This window comes from Hibiscus syriacus, unplaced genomic scaffold (assembly GCF_006381635.1).
Source record: "Hibiscus syriacus cultivar Baekdansim isolate YM2019G1 unplaced genomic scaffold, ASM638163v2 tig00111027_pilon, whole genome shotgun sequence".
In the NCBI taxonomy this organism is placed as follows: domain Eukaryota; kingdom Viridiplantae; phylum Streptophyta; class Magnoliopsida; order Malvales; family Malvaceae; genus Hibiscus; species Hibiscus syriacus.
Window position 1 is genome coordinate 524112 of NW_024062960.1, and position 26790 is coordinate 550901.

A 26790-nucleotide genomic window follows, 5' to 3' on the forward strand; every position below is an offset into this window, starting at 1 on the left:
ATTTTTCTTTTATTTTCTACACTTTAAATATTGGTGAATATATGAATTAAATTGAACACATGTTGAACTTTGAAGTTCAAACAATGAAGCTTAAGGAATTTAAAGACTAGTGTTATATTTTCACCATTTATGAACATGTAAATGATCATGAACTCTAAATAAACTAAACACGAAAACATTCAAAAATAAATAAACAAATAATGCTCTAAAATAAAAGTCTTTTTACTCTAAAATGAAATATTAGAGACTAAAATAATTTTTAAAAAATAAAAACTAAAGTAACTATCTAATGAAATATTATAAATCATTTTGTCCTAAAATAAAAATACTGTGTCCAAAATATATGAAAGAATATTAAATATTTAAAGAATTTATCATTTCAAGAGATATTTGAAGGTAATGACATTCCACTATTTTAACAAAAAAAATATTACTACTGATTATAAATTATTATCTAATAATAATTTTTTATGTGAACTAAATATAAAAATATAATTTTAAAAATAATATTCTCCTTAATAATAATGTTTCCACTAACCATGCCTGCACAATTTTCATGTTATTTCATCGCTTTCTAAAATGAAAAAGTTGAAAACGAGCGTGTTGGGCCTTTCGCAAAGTGACATTTAGCTGAGCATCCAAACTGTGCCAAACAAACATCATATTTTTTCCCGCCATTTATCGCTCTCGTTCAAGCAAAAATGGCTGCTGACAAACCAAACCCTATCCAAGCTTTGATCCAAACTGTCGAAAGATTCTCGAGTTGTATCCAAACCCACCTCGCCAATTTCACCAGACAGGCCCATCGTTCATCACCCACCAAGATAAACCCTCTCATCTCTCTTTCATCATCCATAGACGCCGACTCCCCTGCCACGGCAACGCATCTTCTCATCAAGGTATTACTTGCATCCTCTCAACAGATTCACGTTGATATGCTCATTTACTTAGTATCGATTTTGAAGCTCGTGGGATGTCTACACGGGATTCCTCGTAGCTTGCTCATTATGTGTTCGATAAAATTTCCAAATGACGCTTACCGTTTTTAGTTTAGAAGCTTATTACCGACCCATTTTGTTGTTTGAATTTTTATTGACAGAAGCCATCTGCGCCGGTGACTAAAGAAGAACTTGGAAGAGCTACTTGGACTTTTCTTCACACTCTTGCTGCCCAAGTCTTCTCATTTATAACTTTGCTTTTGTTTTTCTAACTTTCCTTTTATTGATAGTTATAATGCCTACGATTTTTCACCGATGGTCTTTTGAATGAGGGTTGTTGTACTTTTTTTCAGTATCCTGAAAATCCAACGAGGCAGCAAAAGAAGGATGTAAAAGAGCTGGTATAATATCTCACTCTTGGATTATATCTTATTTTCCTTGTTCAATCTTGTAGTTTAAAGCTCGGATGAAGCATAATCTTGACATGGGTTTGATTAGAAATGAAATGAGTTGAATCCAAAGATGTTGAAATGTTGCTCACCTTGATTTCACCATAAGTGTCTGCCATATTAGTCTTTGATGGTTAGACTTTTAATGACATAAAAAGAATAGTAAGGAAAACTAAACCTGGACTGTAGAAGTGATTTATTGTTGTTGTAAACTATTTAAATCGATCGATGACAAGTGTTTGACTTGCAGATGTCAATATTATCCAGAATGTACCCCTGCAAGGAATGTGCAGATCATTTTAAAGAAGTTTTGAGGTATATTTCTTGTCTTCGACTCTTCTCCACGTTGCTTTTTCTGGTGGCCAATACCATGTTAAGATTATTAGCAACCACCACTTTTGTTAGCCTTTCTTTTAGATGGTTTAATCAAAGGGATTTGCAAGTAAGATTAGAAAGGTATTCAGCTTAGGTATTCAGCTTCACACCCCTATCCTGGTTTGAAATTGAATTAGCACTAGTATTTACATTATAAGTCAAAAATTGAATTTATTGTGAATGCTGAGTAAAATATGATGAAATTTCCAAGTCAATACCTTCTTAAATCGAAAAATGAATTGTTTGTTCGATTATATAGTTATCATTCATTTGGGAGGAAAGTGATTAAGGCTAGAGGTTGTTTTTACCATTTCCCTGTTTATTTACAACATTACATAATGTTGGATTGTTCTCACTTGATATGGTCAAAATTTCGGGTTGGAAATCTTCCTTTATGTGTATGCGTATGTGTGTGTGTAGATGTAGTTTGCTTCAAGTTTCTCTGATATTAGTTGTCTTTTTCTTAATCTTTACTGAATAAATATATCTTCATGCATGCTTTTTAGAGCGAACCCTGTAATGGCTGGATCTCATGACGAGTTTTCTCAGTGGCTCTGTCACGTACACAATGTTGTTAACAGAAGGTAAATTTTATCTTCTTTGTTGCAGCTCTTGATTGCATGTCAATAAGCATACTTGCTTATGCGGATGTATATTGGTGCCCTAGTGTTCATATTAGTTTGAACATAAGATTGTGCCTTAAGCTCTGCGCCGTATTAGATTGGCCTTTTTCTAGAGCTTTGTTACAGTTAGTTGACACCAGTTGTTTCCAACAGCCTCGGAAAATTGATATTCCCGTGTGAGCGAGTGGATGCAAGGTGGGGCAAGCTAGATTGCGAGCAGCGTGCCTGTGATTTGCAAGGAACTACGACAAAGCATTTTGATCTCTGACTACATAGACATATTGGAAGAGCACTATCCACCTGAACCCTGTGTTTTTATTTATTTATTTGTTTCGTGGTATCAGGTCAATGACTGCGGTGCAATGAAGGGGTGGTAGAGGTCTATCAATTTGGATGATTAATGGTGGTTGGAAAAAAATTAAACAGCCAAAACACGAACTCTACAAATAACTGCATCGTTGTAGCTTGAAAATAGAGAAATGAATATTGAAATTTAAAGTTTAGAATTGTGGAATGTCATTTATTAAAGATGACTGTATTAACAGATTAATCTAAATTCTGTGTAACCCCCTAGACCCGGCCTATGCGTTTCGACTAAGTCTAGTGGATCACATTATAATTATTAAAGACATTTTTCGCAACCGTTATTCCATCAATATAAAATCACATTATAAAAACATGAAATTATAAACAATTTATACTATCAAAATCCAACTTGTAAATATAGTACAAATAAATAATAATTTAATTTAAAACATGTCTTCAAATTCAAAATCACAATGAACCGAGCAGTAGTAGCAAAAGTGTTATCATTATAAAATCCGATATTTTAAAATAAGGTCCATGTCACCAAAATAAAGTAAACTTGCCAGATAAAAACATTACAATCTGATTTACTTCAAGAGATATGTTGATCCTCCAAGTGCTCGAACCAAGGTATCTACCCAACAGTATCTGAAAGGGGAAAACATTTTCAAAAGGTGAGCTAGGCTCAGTGTGTCCCAACATTTCCATAAAATCACAATAGGTACAAATCATATTCCAGTAATCTCACAAATTCGTAAAAGAGTTTAACTTTTTGAAAATCATAGTTTAAACCCTTTTCTGGTACACCATCAGTAGTTCCCAAAATTATTTCCATATAGCTTAATTTATGCACATAGCAAAAAGAAAGCCGACTTAAGGATAGGCTCTGAAGCTTGTATCCTTAAGCCCAAGTCAATAAGTCCATATAGCTTACCCTAAGCACACAGCAAAGGAAAGCCGACCTAATGAAACATCTTGGGGCCCTCAAGAGTCACATTAGGCCCAGTTAGCTTGATCAGAGCTATTCCATCGTATTTCAATTCCAAAATTCAATTGCACCGTGACATAAACTCCATAAATCCAAAAACATGGTAATCATATACCATTTCAAAACAAAAATTAGATAGCAGCCATATTCCATAAATTGTCACATTAAATTGGTGCATCCATAAAACAATAGCCAATGAATTCGGTGTACCACGTATTAAAACCAATAAAACAGTTCAATAACAAGTAGGGAACACACCTCGACAATAGATTCAAATAACAAATCTACTGATTGCTGGTTTCACCACGCTCTGCTACAGTTTTCGAACGGGTAAATACTGGCACACGTGGTTTAATTGATCTAGAAGAGCTGGGTCGAGCTGTCGAACGATCCGGAGAGTCTCTTGTACCTTCAAACAATAATATTTATCAGTCTCAAATCCTATTTAATTGTTCAAAGCTAAACTTCTTAAGTATATACGCATTTTTAGGGTTTGACTATCAATTTGAGGTATTTCGAGTCTGAATTTGGCCAAACGGATTACGGAATCGGAATCAGGGCGTCGAAAAACATAAAGTATGACTTTTCGAAAATTCAAATTCTTGGTCAAAGTCAAAGTCAACCACTTTGACCGTAGATTTGGAGACCTTTGGATTCGAATTTGACAAAACGGACCACGGAAACGGATTCGGCACGTCGAAAACTATCAGGATAGGTATACTCGGAAAAGATTAACGGTCGTTTAATGCTCGGTCAAAGCCATTTTAAGTTTTGGTCAAAGAAAGTCAATGGTCAACGGTCAACGGTCAACGGTCGGGTCGGGTCAACGGTCGGGTCGGGTCGGGTCAACGGTCGGGTCGGGTCAGACCGATCAAACCGATTCAGACCGGTCAAACCGGTTCGAACCGGTTGAAACCGGTCAAACCGGTCAGAACCGGTTGAAAACCGGTTAAACCGGTTTCCAGCAGCCACTCGCCCTGCGGCGGCGCGTGTGGCGCGTGAGGCGTCCTCCGGGGCCCTAAAAATCCCGGAAAAATTTCTAAAAATTATTTTGAGCGATTTCAAGATACTTACAACGATCGGTTCAAATTTTTGAACGGCGGAGAGCTCGATTTCAAATCGGCCGAATCTTTGACTGCACCACCTCCTCACGCGCCGCCGTCTACGGCGGACAAGGTTGACACCGGTGAACTCGGAACGGCACAAGGAACACGATGGTGCGGGAGGTGTCGTAAACGGAGCAACGATCAGCGGTGAATTTAAGATTTCCTCGGCGATAGAGCTAACAAAACCGTCGCTACTTTGACTGGAAATTCCCGACGTTTGGCCGCGTTTCGCTTCAATTAATTTGAAGGGTTTGTTCCTCGCTCGATGATGAACACAACGGTGGTTTCAAAACAACGATCGGAATTCGGACGGCGTCGGAATCGGCTTTGAAGTAGAGTGCGGGAGGAGGAATTTCACAATTGTTTTCTGTTTTGAAAACAGAAAACCATTCATACGCTTAAATGAAATTTTCTGCCGACACTAAAAGGAGTAATGCAGGGCTTGGTCCCTAAATTTCCTTTAACTTCTAAAATGGCCTAAAATTTTGAAAACTTTCGATTTAATCCTCAAATTTTGCCAAATTACTTAATTAAATTTTTTTTTCTCTAAATTTTATTCCGGGTTGTTACAATTCTCCCCCTCTACAAGAAATTTCGTCCTCGAAATTTACCTTATGAGAATAGTTGAGGAAACTGAGCCTCCATTGACTCCAATGTCTCCCAAGTAGCTTCTGAGGGGCCTCGATTACTCCACTGAACTTTGACCATTGGAATTCGCCTATTCCGAAGAACTCTTTCATCTCTTTCTAAAATCTGAATGGGCTCCTCCTCATATGACAAATCAGGTCTTAGCTCTACTTCTTCAACCTGAATAATGTGACCTGGATCTGGACGGTATCTCCTCAACATTGATACATGAAAAACATCATGAATACGACTTAACTCAGAAGGCAACTCAAGCTGATATGCTACAGGTCCTACCCTCTTCAAGATACGAAATGGTCCAATAAATCTTGGACTTAATTTACCCTTACGCCCGAATCTCAATACTTTCTTCCAGGGTGAAACTTTCAAAAAGACCCGATCTCCCACTTCAAACTGTATATCCTTCCTTCTTTGATCTGCATAAGATTTCTGCCTATCAAATGCCTCTTTCAGACGGTCACGGATTAATCTGACTGTGTCCTCCATCTCTCGCACTAACTCAGGTCCCAACGTTTTCCTATCACGCAACTCAGTCCAACAGATCGGAGTGCGACATTTACGCCCATAGAGTGCTTCATAGGGTGCCATACGAATACTGGTCTGATAACTGTTATTGTAAGCAAATTCAGCCAACGGCAAAAAGTTCTCCCAACTACCATGAAAATCGATTACGCAACCCCGCAACATATCCTCCAGAATCTGAATTACTCTCTCAGATTGACCATCAGTTTGTGGATGAAAGGATGTACTATAATCCAATCTTGTTCCCAAAGCCGTATGTAACGCCTTCCAAAATCTCGAAGTAAATCTCGGATCTCGATCAGAAATAATAGACAATGGAATACCATGCAATCTGACAATCTCTGAAATATACAATCTTGCCAGCTTATCCAAAGTATAATTTACTCGCACAGGAATGAAGTGAGCTGACTTTGTAAGTCTGTCAACAATCACCCAAACTGAATTTTTTTTCAAAGGAGTCATAGGCAAGCCAGTAACAAAATCCATAGTAATACGCTCCCATTTCCATTCAGGAATCTTGATAGGCTGTAACAAACCTGATGGATGTTGATGTTCTGCCTTAACTTGCTGACAAGTCAAACACCTAGCCACAAAGTCAGATATGTCTTTCTTCATACCAGTCCAATAATACCTCTCTCTCAAATTTCGGTACATCTTATCTCCTCCGGGGTGCATAGCATATGGACTACTGTGAGCCTCAGTAAGGATAGTCTGCCTCAATTCAGCGTCATCAGGCACACAATATCTACCTTTAAAGCATAAAACTTCATCCTGATCAATTGCGTAATCTGTGTTTGTCCCCTGCTCTACTTGCTCAAAGATGGAAAGCAAGGAGCTATCAAGGGCTGCTTAGCTTTGATCTCATCAACCAAGGTCGGCTTAACTTGCAATTCTGCTAACAAAGTGCCATCGTCATATAAATTCATCTTGGCCATTAAAGACCTCAACTCCGATACCGTCTTTCGACTCAAAGCATCTGCTACAATGTTAGCTTTACCAGGGTGGTAATCAATCACGCAATCATAATCCTTTAGAAGCTCTAACCAGCGATGCTGTCTCAAATTAAGTTCCTTCTGGGTCAGAAGATACTTTAAGCTCTTATGATCTGTGAAAATGTAACACTTCTCTCCATAAAGATAGTGTCTCCATATCTTCAAGGCAAAAATTACTGCTGCCAACTCTAAATCGTGAGTAGGATAATTACACTCATGCGGTCGCAGCTGACGGGATGCATAAGCCACCACCTTACTTTCCTGCATTAAAACACAACCAAGTCCTGAATGTGAAGCATCACTATACACTGTAAAATCCTTCCCGGACTGTGGTTGAATCAACACCGGTGCTTGAGTCAAAACCGCCTTTAATTTCCCAAAGCTCTCCTGTTGTGCCTCAACCCAGTCAAACGACACATTCTTCCTTAACAACTTTGTCAAAGGAGAAGCAATGATCGAAAAGCCCTCAACAAAACGTCGATAATAACCAGCCAAGCCCAAGAAACTGCGGATTTCAGATACGTTCTTAGGTCGTTTCCAATTCATAATAGCCTCTATCTTGCTGGGATCAACCTGAACACCTCGCGCAGAAATAATATGCCCCAGAAATGACACTTCTTGAAGCCAAAACTCACACTTGCTTAGTTTGGCATATAGACGATGCTCTCTCAAAGTCCGCAGAACGATCTTCAAATGCTCGTCATGCTCTGCCTCCATACGAGAATAGATCAGAATATCGTCAATGAAGACCACCACAAATTGATCCAAATATGGTCGGAACACCCGATTCATCAAATCCATAAAAGCTGCAGGAGCGTTCGTCAAACCAAAAGGCATCACTAAAAATTCATAATGACCATATCTAGTGCGAATGGCCGTTTTTGCAACATCAGATCCTTTAACTTTCAATTGATAATACCCCGAACGAAGATCAATCTTAGAGAATACAGTAGCTCCTCGCAATTGATCAAATAAGTCATCTATCCTGGGTAATGGGTATTTATTCTTGACCGTCATCTTGTTCAATTTCCGATAGTCAATACATAATCTTAGCGACCCATCCTTCTTTTCACGAATAGAACTGGAGCTCCCATGGTGAAGTACTATGTCGGATAAATCCTCGATCGAATAATTCTTGCAATTGGACTTTCAACTCCTTAAGTTCCTTTGGAGCCATACGATAAGGTGCAATAGAAATAGGTGAAGATCCTGGATAAGTCTCAATCTCGAACTCTACCTCTCTATCAGGAGGTAACCCAGGCAACTCCTCCGGAAAAACATCAGGAAACTCGCTAACTGTACGAATCTCCTCGATCGTGGACAATGCACCTTTGGTGTTCAAAATACAAGCAATGAAGGTCTCATATCCCTTTCGGATCATACGATCAATTTCCATCGCTGAAACTATATTGGAGAGATAGCCACGCCGTTCCCCAATTAACACAACAGTCCGACCATCTGAAGTCTTCAGAGTAGCCCGCTTGTATTCGCAATCCAGCTTTACCTTGTGTTTATTCAACCAATCTATTCCAAGAATTAGATCAAACTCCTCTAGAGGAAGCTCCATAAGATCAGCGAGAAAAATTTCTCCCTGAACCTCGAGAGGGCAACGCCGAAATACTTTATTCACTAATACTGCTTGTCCTACTGGACTCGTAACTGTAACAGTATTTTCAGTGTTCTCTATCGGAATCTGAAGGTTTCGAGATACTGAGCTCGATACATAGGAGTGAGTGGAGCCATTGTCCAGTAATGCAAAGTATGGGATAGAATAAATAGTAAATGTACCTGCAATAACCTCAGGCTCATCTCTGTCATCACGACGTCTAGTTGCATAAACCAAAGCTGGCTGTCTAGCCTCAGAAGCTGTTGGCCCTCTATTTTGCTGAGGTCGGGCTCTACTGTCTGTCCTGGACGCTGATCCTCGAGTCTTTCCTTGACTACGATCTCTAATTGGGGTCTGTACTGTAGTCTGCGAACGCACAGGAGTTTGGGTAGTGGTCTGCTCAAACGAAACTAACTGAGGACAATCCCTCCGATAATGACCACTAGATCCACACTGATAGCAAAGACCCATCTTCTTACGACACTCTCCTGAGTGTTGTTTACCACAATACTCACAAAGGGGCCCATTATAATACGACGAGGAACCGCCTCGACTGACAGCTAAAGGTGAGGATGCTGCAGGCCTGAAACGTGTATTGCTTCTCTGAGGAGCTGAAGTACGAGTCCTCTTTCCGGACTGTGCTGATGACTCCATCGGGCCTGAAAATTTCTTAGATCGATCTTGATCAACACGCTCTCTACCAGAAGCTAAAAACTCCACCTCTTCCGCATCTTTGGCTCTGCCCACCAGCACATCAAATATCTCATCCTGATGGGTTACAACTTGCCTACGCAGCTCGTATCTGAGTCCAAGGGCAAATTTACGACATCGATCTCTCTCCGTAGGTACCATACTGAATCCATACTTCAGCAATTTCAGGAACTCGATCTCATATTCAGAAACAGTCATGTCTCCCTGAACCAGGTCTTGAAACTGTTGTCGTCTCTGAGCTAAGTAGCGCTCTCCCAGAAAACGGCTCCGAAAGCGATCCTTAAAGAAATTCTAGGTCAAACGATCGGTAGGAACACTACTGGTCACTGACTCCCACCAAGTGTAGGCATTGCCATCTAACATCGCCACAGCACCCTGATATCTCTTAATTGAGTCCAAACCCAACTGATCCATGCGTCTCTCTGTATCCTGGAGCCAATCCTCAGCTTCAGTAGGAGCTCCACCTATCTGTCCCCCAAAAGTTCTAACTCCATTGGCAATCAAAGTCTGCGAAATAGGAACCTCAGATACAACACCAGTAGCTCTGACTGCTCCCTGTATTAACTGCAGAAATTGTCTACCAAAATTCTCATCCAAAGCAACTCCGGTAGACTCTAACTCAATATCGGTCGCTCCTATTATCGGTGTAGTCATGCCAATACCAGCGGCAGGAGGCAGATCCGTTGGGGTCGTAGGAGCATGATCACCTATCGGAGGTGGGGGATCTACCCGTATCTCATCGATCGGATCTGCGAATCTAGCCACTCGACCTCGTCCACGGCTAGTTCGACGACTACGTCTAGCACTCATTTTGATGGATCTCAAGTTTACTACAGAAGATAAAACTTAGGGTTAGATAAGCACTTGGAGTCTCAAACATAGTTAAAATCTTAATAACTTTGTGACATGGCCTTAGTAACTCGTTTTGTAAAATATTTCAAAACCGTATTTTCAATGTGGACTCATACACAGTCCGAGGGTTAAAAACCAAAAGCTCTGATACCAATAAATGTAACCCCCTAGACCCGGCCTATGCGTTTCGACTAAGTCTAGTGGATCACATTATAATTATTAAAGACATTTTTCGCAACCGTTATTCCATCAATATAAAATCACATTATAAAAACATGAAATTATAAACAATTTATACTATCAAAATCCAACTTGTAAATATAGTACAAATAAATAATAATTTAATTTAAAACATGTCTTCAAATTCAAAATCGCAATGAACCGAGCAGTAGTAGCAAAAGTGTTATCATTATAAAATCCGATATTTTAAAATAAGGTCCATGTCACCAAAATAAAGTAAACTTGCCAGATAAAAACATTACAATCTGATTTACTTCAAGAGATATGTTGATCCTCCAAGTGCTCGAACCAAGGTATCTACCCAACAGTATCTTAAAGGGGAAAACATTTTCAAAAGGTGAGCTAGGCTCAGTGTGTCCCAACATTTCCATAAAATCACAATAGGTACAAATCATATTCCAGTAATCTCACAAATTCGTAAAAGAGTTTAACTTTTTGAAAATCATAGTTTAAACCATTTTCTGGTACACCATCAGTAGTTCCCAAAATTATTTCCATATAGCTTAATTTATGCACATAGCAAAAAGAAAGCCGACTTAAGGATAGGCTCTGAAGCTTGTATCCTTAAGCCCAAGTCAATAAGTCCATATAGCTTACCCTAAGCACACAGCAAAGGAAAGCCGACCTAATGAAACATCTTGGGGCCCTCAAGAGTCACATTAGGCCCAGTTAGCTTGATCAGAGCTATTCCATCGTATTTCAATTCCAAAATTCAATTGCACCGTGACATAAACTCCATAAATCCAAAAACATGGTAATCATATACCATTTCAAAACAAAAATTAGATAGCAGCCATATTCCATAAATTGTCACATTAAATTGGTGCATCCATAAAACAATAGCCAATGAATTCGGTGTACCACGTATTAAAACCAATAAAACAGTTCAATAACAAGTAGGGAACACACCTCGACAATAGATTCAAATAACAAATCTACTGATTGCTGGTTTCACCACGCTCTGCTACAGTTTTCGAACGGGTAAATACTGGCACACGTGGTTTAACTGATCTAGAAGAGCTGGGTCGAGCTGTCGAACGATCCAGAGAGTCTCTTGTACCTTCAAACAATAATATTTATCACTCTCAAATCCTATTTAATTGTTCAAAGCTAAACTTCTTAAGTATATACGCATTTTTAGGGTTTGACTATCAATTTGAGGTATTTCGAGTCTGAATTTGGCCAAACGGATTACGGAATCGGAATCAGGGCGTCGAAAAACATAAAGTATGACTTTTCAAAAATTCAAATTCTTGGTCAAAGTCAAAGTCAACCACTTTGACCGTAGATTTGGAGACCTTTGGATTCGAATTTGACAAAACGGACCACGGAAACGGATTTGGCACGTCGAAAACTATCAGGATAGGTATACTCGGAAAAGATTAACGGTCGTTTAATGCTCGGTCAAAGCCATTTTAAGTTTTGGTCAAAGAAAGTCAATGGTCAACGGTCAACGGTCGGGTCGGGTCAACGGTCGGGTCGGGTCGGGTCAACGGTCGGGTCGGGTCAGACCGATCAAACCGATTCAGACCGGTCAAACCGGTTCGAACCGGTTGAAACCGGTCAAACCGGTCAGAACCGGTTGAAAACCGGTTAAACCGGTTTCCAGCAGCCACTCGCCCTGCGGCGGCGCGTGTGGCGCGTGAGGCGTCCTCCGGGGCCCTAAAAATCCCGGAAAAATTTCTAAAAATTATTTTGAGCGATTTCAAGATACTTACAACGATCGGTTCAAATTTTTGAACGGCGGAGAGCTCGATTTCAAATCGGCCGAATCTTTGACTGCACCACCTCCTCACGCGCCGCCGTCTACGGCGGACAAGGTTGACACCGGTGAACTCGGAACGGCACAAGGAACACGATGGTGCGGGAGGTGTCGTAAACGGAGCAACGATCAGCGGTGAATTTAAGATTTCCTCGGCGATAGAGCTAACAAAACCGTCGCTACTTTGACTGGAAATTCCCGACGTTTGGCCGCGTTTCGCTTCAATTAATTTGAAGGGTTTGTTCCTCGCTCGATGATGAACACAACGGTGGTTTCAAAACAACGATCGGAATTCGGACGGCGTCGGAATCGGCTTTGAAGTAGAGTGCGGGAGGAGGAATTTCACAATTGTTTTCTGTTTTGAAAACAGAAAACCATTCATACGCTTAAATGAAATTTTCTGCCGACACTAAAAGGAGTAATGCAGGGCTTGGTCCCTAAATTTCCTTTAACTTCTAAAATGGCCTAAAATTTTGAAAACTTTCGATTTAATCCTCAAATTTTGCCAAATTACTTAATTAAATTTTTTTTTTCTCTAAATTTTATTCCGGGTTGTTACATTCTGGATTCAAGGTTGGTTTCAATTTGTATAGCACAATTTCTTTTATTATGTAATAATTTAATATAATCTTTTATTCTGTCTGTAATTTACTTAATTGACATTTCTATGATTTTAATCTCATGTGTTGCAAATGGCTTTCTTGTTTCTCAATGAAGTAATCATACTATTTCATTAGTCTTGAGATAGTTCTTTATGCATTTTGAGCAAAAACAGGGAAGCTTTTCATTCTTATTTTGTCATTTGATTCTAATTATGGTTAGGTCTCAGCTTCGAGGCCGGGTTTCGATGTTCGAAAACTAGCATTGCTGTTGCATTACTTGTTTACATTGTGTAAGTGTTGCCATGGGAACTGTGGTACCTTGTGTTTGTGTCACTATAATGTTGATTGTTTGGGCTATTTCATGTGAGCATAGATCAAGTAATGATGTTTTAATCATCTTTGTTTCCTGTAAGACAGATTTGAGTCATTTTTGTCCTTCATTGTTGGAAAATTAACTGTGATATTGACATATCTATCATAAAGTAATATTACATTATCATTGAAAAAGTTTAAATAATACCACGTCGGTAGTTCTATTACATTTTAATTGCGAGATGACCAAAATAAAACTAAAACGTAACATTAGATATAATTTTAAAACAAAAATAATTAAGTGATTAAAATGGAACAAAAGTAATTATTGGATACTAAACATATACTACCTAATATTATCCGCTCATATGGCTTATTGGAATGAATCTTTTCTTCAGGTTAAAGACTGCAGCTTGAGGACACATATAATACAACAAAATCATGTATCCACTGCCACAGCACGTGAAGAACTGATCTTATTTTGACTACTTACCCCAAATAATGCTGACATTACACGTGAAAAACGGACAGAACAAGAGCTGACTGAATATAGCAAGGTTTGGTTTCTCATTTTTTCAGTTTTGGAACCAGTTGTTGTCTTCTATGAACCAGTTTATTTGATTGATATTTATGGTCTAGCAGATTGAGGTTAATGATGACAATCATTTGTTCATCTAAATTGATATTGCTTTGAAACTGATGTTGTTGTTAAATATAATGCTATTACTGTAAAAACAAGTTGATAATCGAAATAAAGTATAACTTGATCATGATAAGAAAGAATCATTGTCTTAGAAATAAATATCGTCATGATTAGTGTAATCTTCGAAATAAATGTTGCACTTGGAGTTAACATGATCATTTAGAATTTTATACACCCAAAAAATATCATAATAATTTTGATTAATGGACTCAAAATTTCAGTAAGAGATACTGAAACGTTCACACACAAAAAATCAGCCTATCAGAGAAGTTTTCTCATTATAAGCTTAAAACATTTAGAAAATCATCCAGATTTTTCTTTCCAAAAAGACCATAGGCATGCAGTTCGTGAATCACGGATCGATCGACAGCAACAGCGTGAGAGAGACATGCTCATCAATGTTCAACAAAGATGAAAAAAGAAAGATAGTATATAAATTATCATCGTTCTCTTTTCTTATCTCATGTAAGATTTAACTTTTTATTCTTCAGAACTTCTAAATTATGGAACTTTGGCAAGTTTTTCACCTTAAGATACACATCAATGGCTCGGTAATGTCGTTCAGGATTCTTCAGAGAGACGCGAGGCACCATTTCAGCAAGGTCAACGTGTGAGAAAGGAGGCCTGGTGGCCGGAAGATGGCCGGATGGTGAACGGCGTTGATGAGCGGCTGTGACTTTGTTATAAACAAGCTGAAATTGTGAACTGTCCGAACAAAATGTAACAAACTTCTAAAAGAAAATGTTATTTCTAGACAACTTTCTTCCTTATTCTTCATATCCATTCATTCATCGATCTTTTCCAATTTTTTTTCTTCAATTTCATCCTCATTAATGTAACAAACACTGCTTAGTAACGAACACTTACGAAAAATCATGAAAATAATTTTCTAAAAAAAAAATAACGATAAAACACATTTATTAAGTTATCTTAGTGATAAATGAGAGTGTTGTTCTCAGCATATCTAGATTGGAACAGCTGCGTCACCGCTGTGTGATCACCATGTACCATTAAGAAAGAAAAGGCGTTCATATTACATATAAGCATACATTGCATTACATATAATGTTAAATGGTGACCTTATCCATGAATTCATCATCATTGGCCATGGCTTCCAAGGTCTCAGCCGAAAGGCATGCTTCAACATCAATACTCCCTTCTTCCACACCACAAAACACAGTTAACTTCCCATCAAATTTGTTCCCTAACCCGCTTCTTACGGAGATCGGCCTTCCCCATCCGAAGTCGTTTCCGTACACGTCAAACCAAGGTGAACTACTCATGGCAGTTAAATTACTCACGAGCGACGCCATTGTTGCCAATTTCGGACTTGCTATCCAAGACTCGAAGTCCCTTCTTAACTCTTCTTCGGTGTGTGTAGCAATCATTTTGTTCATTTCCAATGCTATGCCTCCCACGCTTTGTTCTTGCACTTCCTTTGCTTTCATGGTTATTCTTCCAACCTTTGATGCATTTCCGAAATAACGTTCCGGTAAATCGCGCAATCTCGGCCTCGCGCCGATCATTAGGCCGAAATTGACATCTTCGTCAGGGTTTAATCTTTTGTTGCGGATGATAAATAGCCAAAGATGAGATAGAAGTGCTTGAAGAGATGAGATGTTGTTGGCTCTGACCTCGGCGTTAGCTTTTGCTTTGAGTTTCGCAATATTTTTCTTTGAGAAATGAAAAACTCTTTGCAACAAAGGAGGTTGAACTATCCCATCTTCACGGAATTCTCCGACCGAAGGTCGAGGAATCCGAATGGGATAATCGAAATTAAAAGCAAACGAACGTTGAAAGATCGGGAGCTTCGATAAGCGAATCGAACCTCTCGAGATTTCCGACCATGAATTGATGAAATGCCAGAACGATGTCCCATCGACCACGGAATGATTGATGGTACAACCGACGAAGACGCCATCAACGAGCTTCGTGACTTGCACGCCAAGTAGCGGCTGGGTGATTCCATTGTAATTCGGTAGACCATTAAGTGGGAAGAACGAATTGACAATGGAGGGGACATAAACGGATTCAGCGACGTCGGAAACGGTTACTCCATCGGCTTTGGCATGGACGAATAACGTTCCTGCGTTATTGCAATCAACGTAAAACGAAACCGTTTCGTCGTCGTGTTCGACGGTGGCTAGCCGACCTGCTAGAGGCGGAAAGTGGTGCAATGTGCGGGATAAGGAAACTTTTAAGGAGTCGACGAAGGTGTTTCCGTCACTAATTTCGCCATCTTCGAAAAGAAGTCCCTTCTGGATGGGGCCAAGTAGAAGCAAACAAAGATCCCATGGAGTTAACTCGACCCTCTGGTTTTCTTCTTTGTGAGTCGATGATGCTTGGATCAAAGTACTGGAAATGCATCGAACACCTTCCATGTCTTGCACTTGCACAAGTTTTGAAAATGTTGATGAGTGAACTCGCTCCCGATTGTGTGGTTTTTATCTTTTCAACCTCTCTCCAGCTGGTTCTCAATGACAACAGATAAGAACGCTGCAATAATTGCAATTAGGTGGATGTGATCATTCCACGTTTAAAATATTTGAATTTTGAGTGATATTATCAATAGTGAAAATAGATCGGGTCGAGCTTTTGATTCACACAAATTATATTTGATTATAATATTTTTCTACCAGCATTTAATTTAAGTTTAGAAAAATTTCATCATAATCAATATATGATATGATTTTGAGTGAAAACGTATACTCAACCTGATCTTAATTTAGAAAGGTTTCATCTAATTTAAAATTTGATTTATATCTTAAAACAAAATTTGTATTTAATCCAATTGATGAATGTGGTGATTGAGGGGTGGATGATTTATATCTGATTTAAAATATGATATAATTGCAATAGTTGCAATTTGAATAACTAAATTGGATGGGATGGAGTGAAACCCTAGTTTTACTTATATATTATTTGTTCTTAAAAAATAATTAGATTCCTCACTTTATTTGTTTGGATTCAAGTTTCTAAATTTACATTTTAAAATGATATAATATAAAAAAATTTCAACCTTTTTTAAAATGATTATTTTGTTTCCTTTCTTTTTAGTATTTTGGTATGTGACGTTTCATTTTAAGATAAAAAGACAATTAATATTTGACATAATAGTCACATTCACATTTATTCTTTTTTTAAGGATATTTTAATCTTCAATATTTTATTTTAGGGTAAATAGACTTCTATTTAGAGTTTTAATAGTGTGTTAAATAACAATTTTTATCTATAAAGGGACATTTTTATCCAAAAATAAAACACTAAAGACCAAAATAATTATTTTAATAAATATTTCGAGCTAATTTTATCATTACACCTTTAAAAATTATTGATACTAAATCACTTTATTTGAACCAATTGCTGACAGAAATATCACAAGAATTGTAATTTGATCCAATTGTTGTGATATTTTCCATCTGAATGTTACTGGCCACCTCTAATAGTCTGATGGATGTGACTTTTCCTGTCTTTTATTTCTGTGGTATAGTCTGATGATATATTATCATTATTATTGTCACGGACTTTAAAAGCTCACCACCAACACCATCCTAATTCACCCTCAACAAACAATTACTAACTCAATGCACTATCAATACTCAACTAAGAGCACACATTGCTAAGTCAAAGCCCGCCACGATCCTACATCCCATCAAATTAACAATCGATAAATCAGTTGATAGAATTAGGCTAAATTACACTGACACCGTTTGTTTTTAATTTTACCTTTCTAACACCGTTTGATCAATATTTTCAAAATTAGCACCTTTTCTGCTGAGTTGGCAAAGGCGCGTCCCCGGGGACGCGCTTTACCCGTGTTTTCGCTGAGTTGGATGCCACGTGTGAAAGGCGCGTCCCCGGGGACGCGCCTTTGCCATATCAGCAGACACGTGTGGAAAGCGCATCCCCGGGGACGCGCCTTCCATTAAATGTCATAAATGCCCCCATCCGTTTTTCCTAACTACCCCTCCTCCTCCCCTATATAAACCCCCTCAACCCTCACTCATTCTTCACACCAAAATCATCTTCTCCTCTCTTATATAACTCAAATTCTCCAACTATTTGAGTTTTAAATTTGTTATTAGTGGTAAGAAATTTATTTTTATGTTAGTATTTTTTTAAATAGTTATTATTTTTATATTAATATATTTATGTAAATATTATTTTTTATTAAAATAATATTTATATAATTATTATTTATTTAGAATTATTAATTTTTTTTGCTAGTTATATTGTTTTGTCTACAGTTATAATGGAAAACGAAATGCTGTTGCGATTGGATATTGATCATATCTCCAGACATTTTAGCGATATGGTAATATTTTTTATAATTAATGTTAATATTTAAATTTATTTTTATTTTAAAGTTATTATGAATTTATATTAATTTTTATTTTTTATAATATATATTATTTAGGATGCTGATCGTATTTTAGAAACTTTTATTAAAAATCCACGTATACCGACACCGGAACGTATTTTGCCATATTTGGCTTCTGCCGGGTTCGGGTATATTGCAACAATTATAGGCGGTTGCAAACTCGAACCTGTCCTAATTTCTACACTGATTGAGAGGTGGAGGCCCGAGACACACACTTTTCACCTTCCATGTGGAGAGGCAACAATTACATTGGAGGATGTCTCTATGCATCTGGGGCTTCCCGTCGACGGAAATATGATGTGTGGTATGGCGGATGGTGATTGGCAATCAATGTGCATTGATTATCTTGGAGCTGCTCCGCCAGAGTTTAATTATAGGCGGTTTCAAACTCGAACCTGTCCTAATTTCTGCACTGATTGAGAGGTGGAGGCCCGAGACACACACTTTTCACCTTCCATGTGGAGAGGTAACAATTATATTGGAGGATGTCTCTATGCATCTGGGGCTTCCCGTCGACGGAAATATGATGTGTGGTATGACGGATGATGATTGGCAATCAATGTGCATTGATTATCTTGGAGCTGCTCCGCTAGAGTTTAATGGAGGTAGAATAGCTTTATCTTGGTTGAAAGCTAATTTTGAGGTTTTAAATGAAAATGCTTCAGAGGATCAAGCAAAGGCATGTGCTCGGGCATATATTCTACGAATAATTGGAGGAATATTGATGCCCGACAAATCTCGCAACCAGGTGCATTGTATGTGGTTGCGGCATCTGATCGATTTTGATGAAGCTGGAAGATATAGTTGGGGTGCTGCAGTTTTGGCATTTCTCTTTAGAGAAATGTGTCGGGCGACGAATTATAAGAAAACTGCTATCGGTGGATGTCTTCTGCTTCTACAATCATGGGCGTGGTTCCGCATGCCTTTCTTATGCCCGATCGTGAATGAACCATACGTATTCCCCTTATTGTTGAGGTAATTTTCGAACTAAATTTTGATTTAAATATTTTCAATTAAATAGGGTGATATTTAGTTTATATTATATTTCATAGGTGGTCGATGAAAAGAAAGGACCATAAAAGTATACTTACTGGGTTAGAGGAAATTCGTTTACTTATTGATACGAAAGCTGGGTCTGAGGTATGTTTTTAAATTTGTTTAATTATTAATATTTTAATTTAAAATGTTAGATATAATTAGAATATTTTATTTATTTGAATTGTATATTTATTTCAGTTTCAGTGGATACCTTATGCGAGCGATGAAGTGAAAGCTTGCATCCCACCCCACCTTAGTGGGTCATTAGAGGTATGGATATCGGTTATACCTCTTATATGTTATGCTATTATTGAGTGGCATCCAGTTGATCGCGTGCTCCGCCAGTATGGTTGTACGCAATATATTCCTGGAGCTCCTAGAAATTTAGACGACGTGCATAACATAGATAGACGGGGAAAGAAAGATGTTAACTGGGTGGTGAGACACAGAGATTGGATTGCGCTTTGGGAGAACCGATATACACTGTTGGCCCCTCGACAATATTACGCTGAAACTGGTCATATGGTTACGGATAACTATATGGACTGGTTTAATGAAAATGGGAAGCCGTTTCTACTTTCGGCGGAAGCACGAGGGGTTAACATTCCTAGGCGCCGAGAAAGACGTCAACCGTCTCAATATCATCGTCCCCCGACGCGTGGACGGAGAGAAGGCGCTACCGGTTCTGCATCAGTCCCACCACAACATCCTTATTCGTCGATGCCGCAAGGGTACATGCCCAGCCCTCCACTTCATATGCCAAGCCCACCAGTTTATATGCCATCTCCGCAGGGTTACATTCCGAGCCCGCAGGGTTACATTCCTAGCCCGCCAGGTTACATGCCTAGCCCGCAGGGTTTTATACCATATGGAGGTGCATATACGACTATGTTTAATGATCCAGCATATGGTTCATATGCATCTTATTTAGCTGGTGGTGCTTCTCCGCAGACACCTCAATCTTCATCTGGATCACATACATCGATGCCAATGTTTCCACAGTTTCCACAGTTCCCGGGGAGCGGTGGGATTATTACTAGCACTCCTCCAGGGTCGTTATTTTATACAGGCCCTTCAGCCCCTTCAGCGTCATCTACACCAAATGAAGAAAATGCTGCTGATGATGATAGTGAAGATGAGGAGACTGAAGAACAAGTTCCACGAAGAAATCCTCCACGAAATAGGCAACCACCGCCATGTGGAACTCATTCGAGAAGACGACATCGGTGATCCAGTTATATTTAATGTTATTTAAATAATTAAATTTCAGAATTTTATGTAATTTGGTTATGTTATTTAAATGTTTCATGGTTGTTACATACATATTTTTTAATGTTATTTTTTATTCACATTTAACATTAAATGTTTGATAAATGTTTTTAAAATACAAATTATATTATTCGAAACTTAAAATAAAAATAAAAATAATATTATTCAAATTTAAATTTAAAATATAAATTATAGTATTCGAAATTTAACATTAAATTTCAACTTAATATTCCAATTGTATTCGAAATTAAAAGTTATATTCCAATTATAGTTCACAATACTTAAATTGAAATTAAATTTATCCATACATATGATTTTATCATTAACATATATATTAAAACGTATACATTAAAATCAACTTTTGTTGAGTTCATCGATCGACGGAATCAACCAAGAGGGGGGTGAATTGGCAATTTATTCAATGTCACATTTCAATGCTCATTCCATACAATTTCAATACCACAATCAACTTATCACTTCACATTTATTCAATTTATCCATAACATTTTATCTAATTTATTCAAACTTCACATAACGTTTTAATTTAAGTTATTCTTAACTTGTTGAACTTTCAAAAGAAGTTAAATTTAAGTTATTCAAACTGATATATCTAGTGTCCCCGAGGGACATGAGTGACATAATAGGACAATGATAACATATTCTCTGACGAAATAATGGAAGGCGCGCCCCCGGGAACGCGACTTCATATGAATAGTGAAATAATAGGTACTGATATATCTAGTGTCCCCGAGGGACATGAATGACATAATAGGGCAATGATAACATATTCTCTGACGAAATAATGGAAGGCGCGCCCCCGGGAACGCGCCTTCATGTGAATAGTGAAATAATATGTACTGATATATCTAGTGTCCCCGAGGGACATGAGTGACATAATAGGGGAGGACACGCAAGCGGGAACTTATTTGACCTCAACATTGGATTATCGGAAGAACCCTCATCTCCACCAGAGTTGGCAAAGGCGCGTCCCCGGGGACGCGCCTTTCACACGTGGCATCCAACTCAGCGAAAAACACGGGTAAAGCGCGCCCCCGGGGACGCGCCTTTTCCAACTCAGCAGAAAGGGTGCTAGTTCTGGAAATATTGGTCAAACGGTGTCAGAAAAGTAAAATTAAAATCAAACGGTGTCAGTTATGTAAAAACCCCATAGAATTAACAATCGATAAATCAGTTGATAGAATGATGATGTGATACAATAAATCGAATGACATGATACTATTTGGTAAAGCTGAACAATCATTTTGATCAATCATTTGACTTTCCTCTCTTGTAGCTTAACTATTGAGGACATTATTTCTTGTCGCCATTCATCCACCCTTGTTTTCTAAAAAGATCATCGTTAGGTCATCATTCGCCCAACTGTTATCCTTGAGGTTATTGTTCTTGTCCTAGTGGCCAAGCAGTTGATCTTGTGCATTTGAGAAAAATAAATATGACCATGAACTGCAAATCACCATTTCATGAGGATATTCAAGTATAATAAGAGGGATGATTGCTTTTATTGGTGTTACAAGTTCAATACATCTCGAAGTGGCAACTGCTTGGTTCCCCTACTATAAGAAATGGTTGGCTCTAATACTTCAGTTCCGTCTAAAGTTGAAGAATAGCTCGAAAGACGATCGACCTACACTGTTAACTTCATCGGAGTTGAGTTTGTTCTTCCCCTTTTCAGTGACTCTTCCTCACTCAACGAAGACGGAAAAGGGTCGGCTAGTGTCCCTAATCGAATGAGTGGCTACACGCGCTGGGAGAAACCCATATCTTTTTCTCGTATCTGACGGAAGTGGCTGAACTCGTTCTTTGGTTTGGGACGGAATCCTTCCTTTCCTGGCTATCGTAACAACTGCTCCGTACTCCTAAGGATCTCTATGCCACTTGTGATTCCCAGCCAAAGAGGCGCGAAGGTTTCTTTTATCGGCCGATTCCACTGCCGTAGGGCTCTCTTGGAAAGTCATCCGATCCTGCACACCTTTCCTTAGCCTAGGAATGCACTTTCTCCAGAACCTGAAAGGTGCCCCACAATATAGACTATTAGCCACAAGTGGGAGTCTTCTATCAGTTTAGTACTCTCCGTTCTCGCTTTCTTCAACAGTAAGAGAAGGACTTACACCATCCGGTGACCGGGTGGTTAAAGAAATAATTGTTATTTTTAGAGATTTCAGGTTCGAGAAAGATGTTTATAAGAGTGTTTGAACGTTCATTGTTAAATAATAATAATCTTTTGAATAAATATTATCTTATAATTATTTCATACTAATAAAAAATATATTAATAACTAATATTATATAGATTTGTGTACATTTATTTATATTATGTAAATTTAATAATATTAATACCTGATATTATATAATTTTTTTATTAATTTAATATGTTTCAGCGTTGGCTTGGCATGGCAGGAAAATTTCTCTTACGGTGGTAAGCCTTTGAGGACCGTGTTTCGAGAGAAAGAAAATGCAAGAAAAGTAACAAAAGAGTGCACAAATGGTCTCCGACTATAATACGTTACTTTGTTGGTCCCCTGATAATTAAAAATTGTAAAATGATTCTCCGATTATAGGATGCTACTTTGTTGAATCCTTCAACTATTAAAAGTCACAAAATAGTCATCCGACTATTCATATGTTCCGAACTCTTCATGTTCTGTTAAAAAAATGACGCCCGTTTGAGCTGGACGTTAATTTGTTGGTCGAGATATGATAAAATCTGATCTCATAATCGTTTGAGCTGTATTTTATGGATCGATTCTCTGTTTACATTATGTCGTTGAGTCAGTGCTTGGAATATTATGCCATCGAGTCAGTGCTTGAAAGTAACATCGATGCCAATAGACATTATTAAAATATGATTTTATCATATCCCAGTCAGCAGGCTGACATCTAACTTAGAATCAACAATTTTAAAATAGAAAAGGACGAATTTAAACCATATGAATAGTTGAAGGACTATTTTGTAACTTTTAATAGTAGGGAGACTCAACAAAATATTATCCTATAATCAGAAGATCATTTTATAACTTAAATAATTAAAAGACTCAACAAAATAATATCTTATAGTCTAAGTATACTTTAGTGTAAAAAAATGATGGCTATGTAGACTCTTAAGGCAATGACCAAGTTCGACGAGGAAAAAATGTTATCAATTCTCGGATACCATCGAACTGTAGTATTTGCAAAAATCAAATAGTTGGTAAATTTGATCAGATCACGAGTTTCTGATTTGATTAGTTCTTTTTATATATAAATTTGAGTTATATATAAGGCAATATGATAGTATCTATTTAAAGATTCTCAATTTCTGAAGTCGTTTGTGTCGTAATCGGTTTTCGCCCGGACACGAATTTTTACTTGGCGGAAAAATTTAAAATGAATGATTTTGGATTAAAAAATATTTTGGGAGTCGCCATTGACCTTTTTGGGTTAGGTATGTCAAATACCTAAAAATAATCTTTTAAAATAGTTTTTAACAAAACATAATTTAAAAGATAAACTGATCTACGTATAACCAAAAAATTTTAATAAAAAAAGATTCGTGGTCGGTTTACGTTTAGGGAAGGATTAGCACCCCTATAACGCCCAAAATTGATACTCATTAATTAAAATTGTCACTATTATTGGAAATTTAAGAATTCAAAAATATTCTTAATTCATAATTCTATTATTTCAAATTTATTAGTATAATTTTAAGAAAATATTTATATTTTTATAAATAAGATATTTATTTACTTATAAATATCATAAAAATACTTTTAGGTACGTGCTTTAAGACAACTCTTTCTTAATATTAAAAAATAAATAAATATTAATAAAACATTTCTCTAAAAATAATTAATATATAATTTATAAAAATATGATATTTATTTATTTAAGAATATCAGAAAAGGACTTCTAAGTGCTTTAAGACAACTCTTTTCTTAATATTAAATACATATTAAAATATGATTATTTTTCCTAAAAGTAATTTATATAAAATTAAATTTATAAATAGGATTTTTATTTAATATAAAAAAATAAGTAAATAAATATTATTTATTATATATATTTATATGACTACATAATAATAATAACAATAATAATTAAATATATAAACATATAAAATATAAATATAAATAAATAATGGCTAAAATAAAATTAAAACTATAATATTAAAAAAGTAATAAAACTTGTAAAATAAATGAAAGTATTAAAATTAGTGACTAAATTATAACATATTAAAATTAAATATCCTAATTCGTAATTAGCTATTTAAATTTTCAGTGGCTAAACATGTTATTTTACCTATTATTAATTTAGTTACTAAAATAAATATATATTAAATTCGAACATCAAATTAAAATAAATTAAAACATGTATTTCAGGATTAAAATATTAATTAATAAAGTTACAAGGGCTAAATCAGTTATTTGTCTAAAATATATATATTTTATGTTAAGGACTAAATTATAAATTAAATAAAATTCACAGACCGAATTAAAATAATTATAATTTGAATTTAGTGACTAAAATATAATGTTTACAAACATGTGATGGCAGCGCGTATGATTTACCCATTTTTCAAAATTACAGATACACCCCTACCCAAAACGGCGTCGTTTGGGAAGGAGTATAATTATCCTAAAATGGCCGGCCTTAAGGCCATTTCTTTCATTTTTTCCTTTCTTCTTCTCTCTCTAACTGAGAGAGAATTTTTTTCTCTCTGTCTTCTATCTAAACCCTCCACTGGAGGGAGTTTGATATCCGGCCGACTGCCGTGCTCCGGCGCCGGTTACCATCGCTGGCCACCGTCAACGGTGGTCGAAAATTCCAAATTTCCCTAGGATATAGATCCTGTTATTCAAAGGCCGAATCCGACATCTATTTCCCCTAAAAATCCCCGTAATTTCCTAGATCTAAGAAAATACCTTCGGTATTTTTAGTTCTTCGGTGACGTTTGGGGTTCTCCGGCAAGGTAAGCTCTTCTTCTCTCTTTTTTCTTTCCTTTGGTTTTGTTTCTTGTTGTTGGTGTCCGTATTTTTTTCTCTCTCTTTTCTATCGTGGTCATTTGCTGGAAGGGCATCGGTGGCTTTTATAGCCACCACCGGTGATGGCTTCAGACCGGATAATAGGGCAAAGTTTGGTGAGTCACCAAACTGTAGTGGTGACTCACCATAGCCCTCAACGTGGACGATCGGCGTTGAAGCTTCTGGAGGCCTCGGAGAACGTCGTGGCAGCAGTTGGATCAATGTAGAGAGGTGGCAACAGAGGCGGCGGCCGTGTGTACCTAGGGTTATGATACCCTAGGGTTTGTTGGTGGAAGGCTTTGGACCGTTGGATCTCATCAGATCCAACGGTGGCTGATGGATGGTGACTGAGAATGAGATATAAACCCTAAATGAGTTTAGGGTACTGTTTGGGCCAGTCTAGATGTAAAACGGGCCTCCGAGTATTGGGCTTTTATAACTGGGTCGATCTATTTGGGCCTGTAATAGTATTAATAATAATAATAATAATAAAAATAAGTAATATAATAAAAAATAATAATAATAGTAATAATAAATAATAATAATAATAATAATAATAATAATAATAATAATAATAATAATAATAATAATAATAATAATAATAAACAAATGGATAAAAAAATTAGTATCTTCAGCTGCACCTCTTTGCTCATTCTTGTGTTAACAGGAATAGGGAAAAAATGAAAAGATAATAATTTTTTTTATCCATTTGACTTGATTATGATGACAATGTTGAACAAGTTCTTTTTTGGGATTAGTTCTTCTTATTATGAACTCTTCCATTTTCCACTGTGGATGATAATATATCTTCTTCTGTGATGTAATTTAGCAAAAAGTTGAACAAATTCTTCTTATTATGAACTTCTTCTTCTTTTTAAGATGAGTTCTTCTCATTATGAACTCCTTCTGGAAATGCTAATCTTTAAAAGAGAGGTTGTTAATTCAGCTTCATATGTGATGAATTAAGGCAAGGTTGAACAAATTCTTCTTATTATGAACTTCTTCTCCTTCTTAGATGAGTTCTTCTCATTATGAACTCTTCCGGAAATATTGATGCCGATCTATCTCTTTCTGTGATAGAGTCACACAAAAGGTTGAACAAGCTCTTCGCATTATGAAATTATTCTTCATCTTCAGATAAATTCTTCTCATTATGAACTTTCTCTGGAAAAGTTGATGCTGATCTATCTCCTTCTGTGATAGAGTCATGCAAAGGTTGAACAAGTTCTTCTCATTATGAACTTCTTCCTCTTCAGATAAGTTTTTCTCATTATGAACTTTCTCTGGAAAAGTTGATGCTGATTTATCTCCTTCTGTGATAGAGTCACTCAAAAGGTTAAACAAATTCTTCTC

General features: G+C 37.0%; 2 protein-coding genes across 3 annotated transcripts; one reads left to right on the forward strand and one right to left on the reverse strand.

Annotated features, from left to right (window-relative positions):
- Positions 1 to 643: 643 nt before the first annotated feature.
- On the forward strand, positions 644 to 2851 carry LOC120151045 (FAD-linked sulfhydryl oxidase ERV1-like). Of its 2 annotated transcripts, none has more exons than XM_039163600.1 (6): positions 644 to 899; positions 1103 to 1174; positions 1292 to 1339; positions 1638 to 1702; positions 2269 to 2346; positions 2539 to 2851. In XM_039163600.1, the coding sequence occupies exons 1-6, from the start codon at positions 702 to 704 to the stop codon at positions 2651 to 2653; spliced, it is 576 nt and encodes a 191-aa protein (XP_039019531.1). In that variant the 5' UTR covers positions 644 to 701; the 3' UTR covers positions 2654 to 2851. The 2 variants fall into 2 exon arrangements, with proteins under 2 accessions (XP_039019531.1, XP_039019530.1); XM_039163599.1 differs by having other exon boundaries at positions 1100 to 1174; positions 2539 to 2850.
- A 9933-nt stretch (positions 2852 to 12784) lies between these two features.
- LOC120151044 (uncharacterized acetyltransferase At3g50280-like) lies at positions 12785 to 16198 on the reverse strand. The gene is made up of 2 exons (XM_039163597.1): positions 14760 to 16198; positions 12785 to 12800 (listed from the first exon to the last, which is right to left on the reverse strand). The coding sequence occupies exon 1, from the start codon at positions 16111 to 16113 to the stop codon at positions 14800 to 14802; it is 1314 nt and encodes a 437-aa protein (XP_039019528.1). The 5' UTR covers positions 16114 to 16198; the 3' UTR covers positions 12785 to 12800; positions 14760 to 14799.
- Positions 16199 to 26790: the final 10592 nt, after the last annotated feature.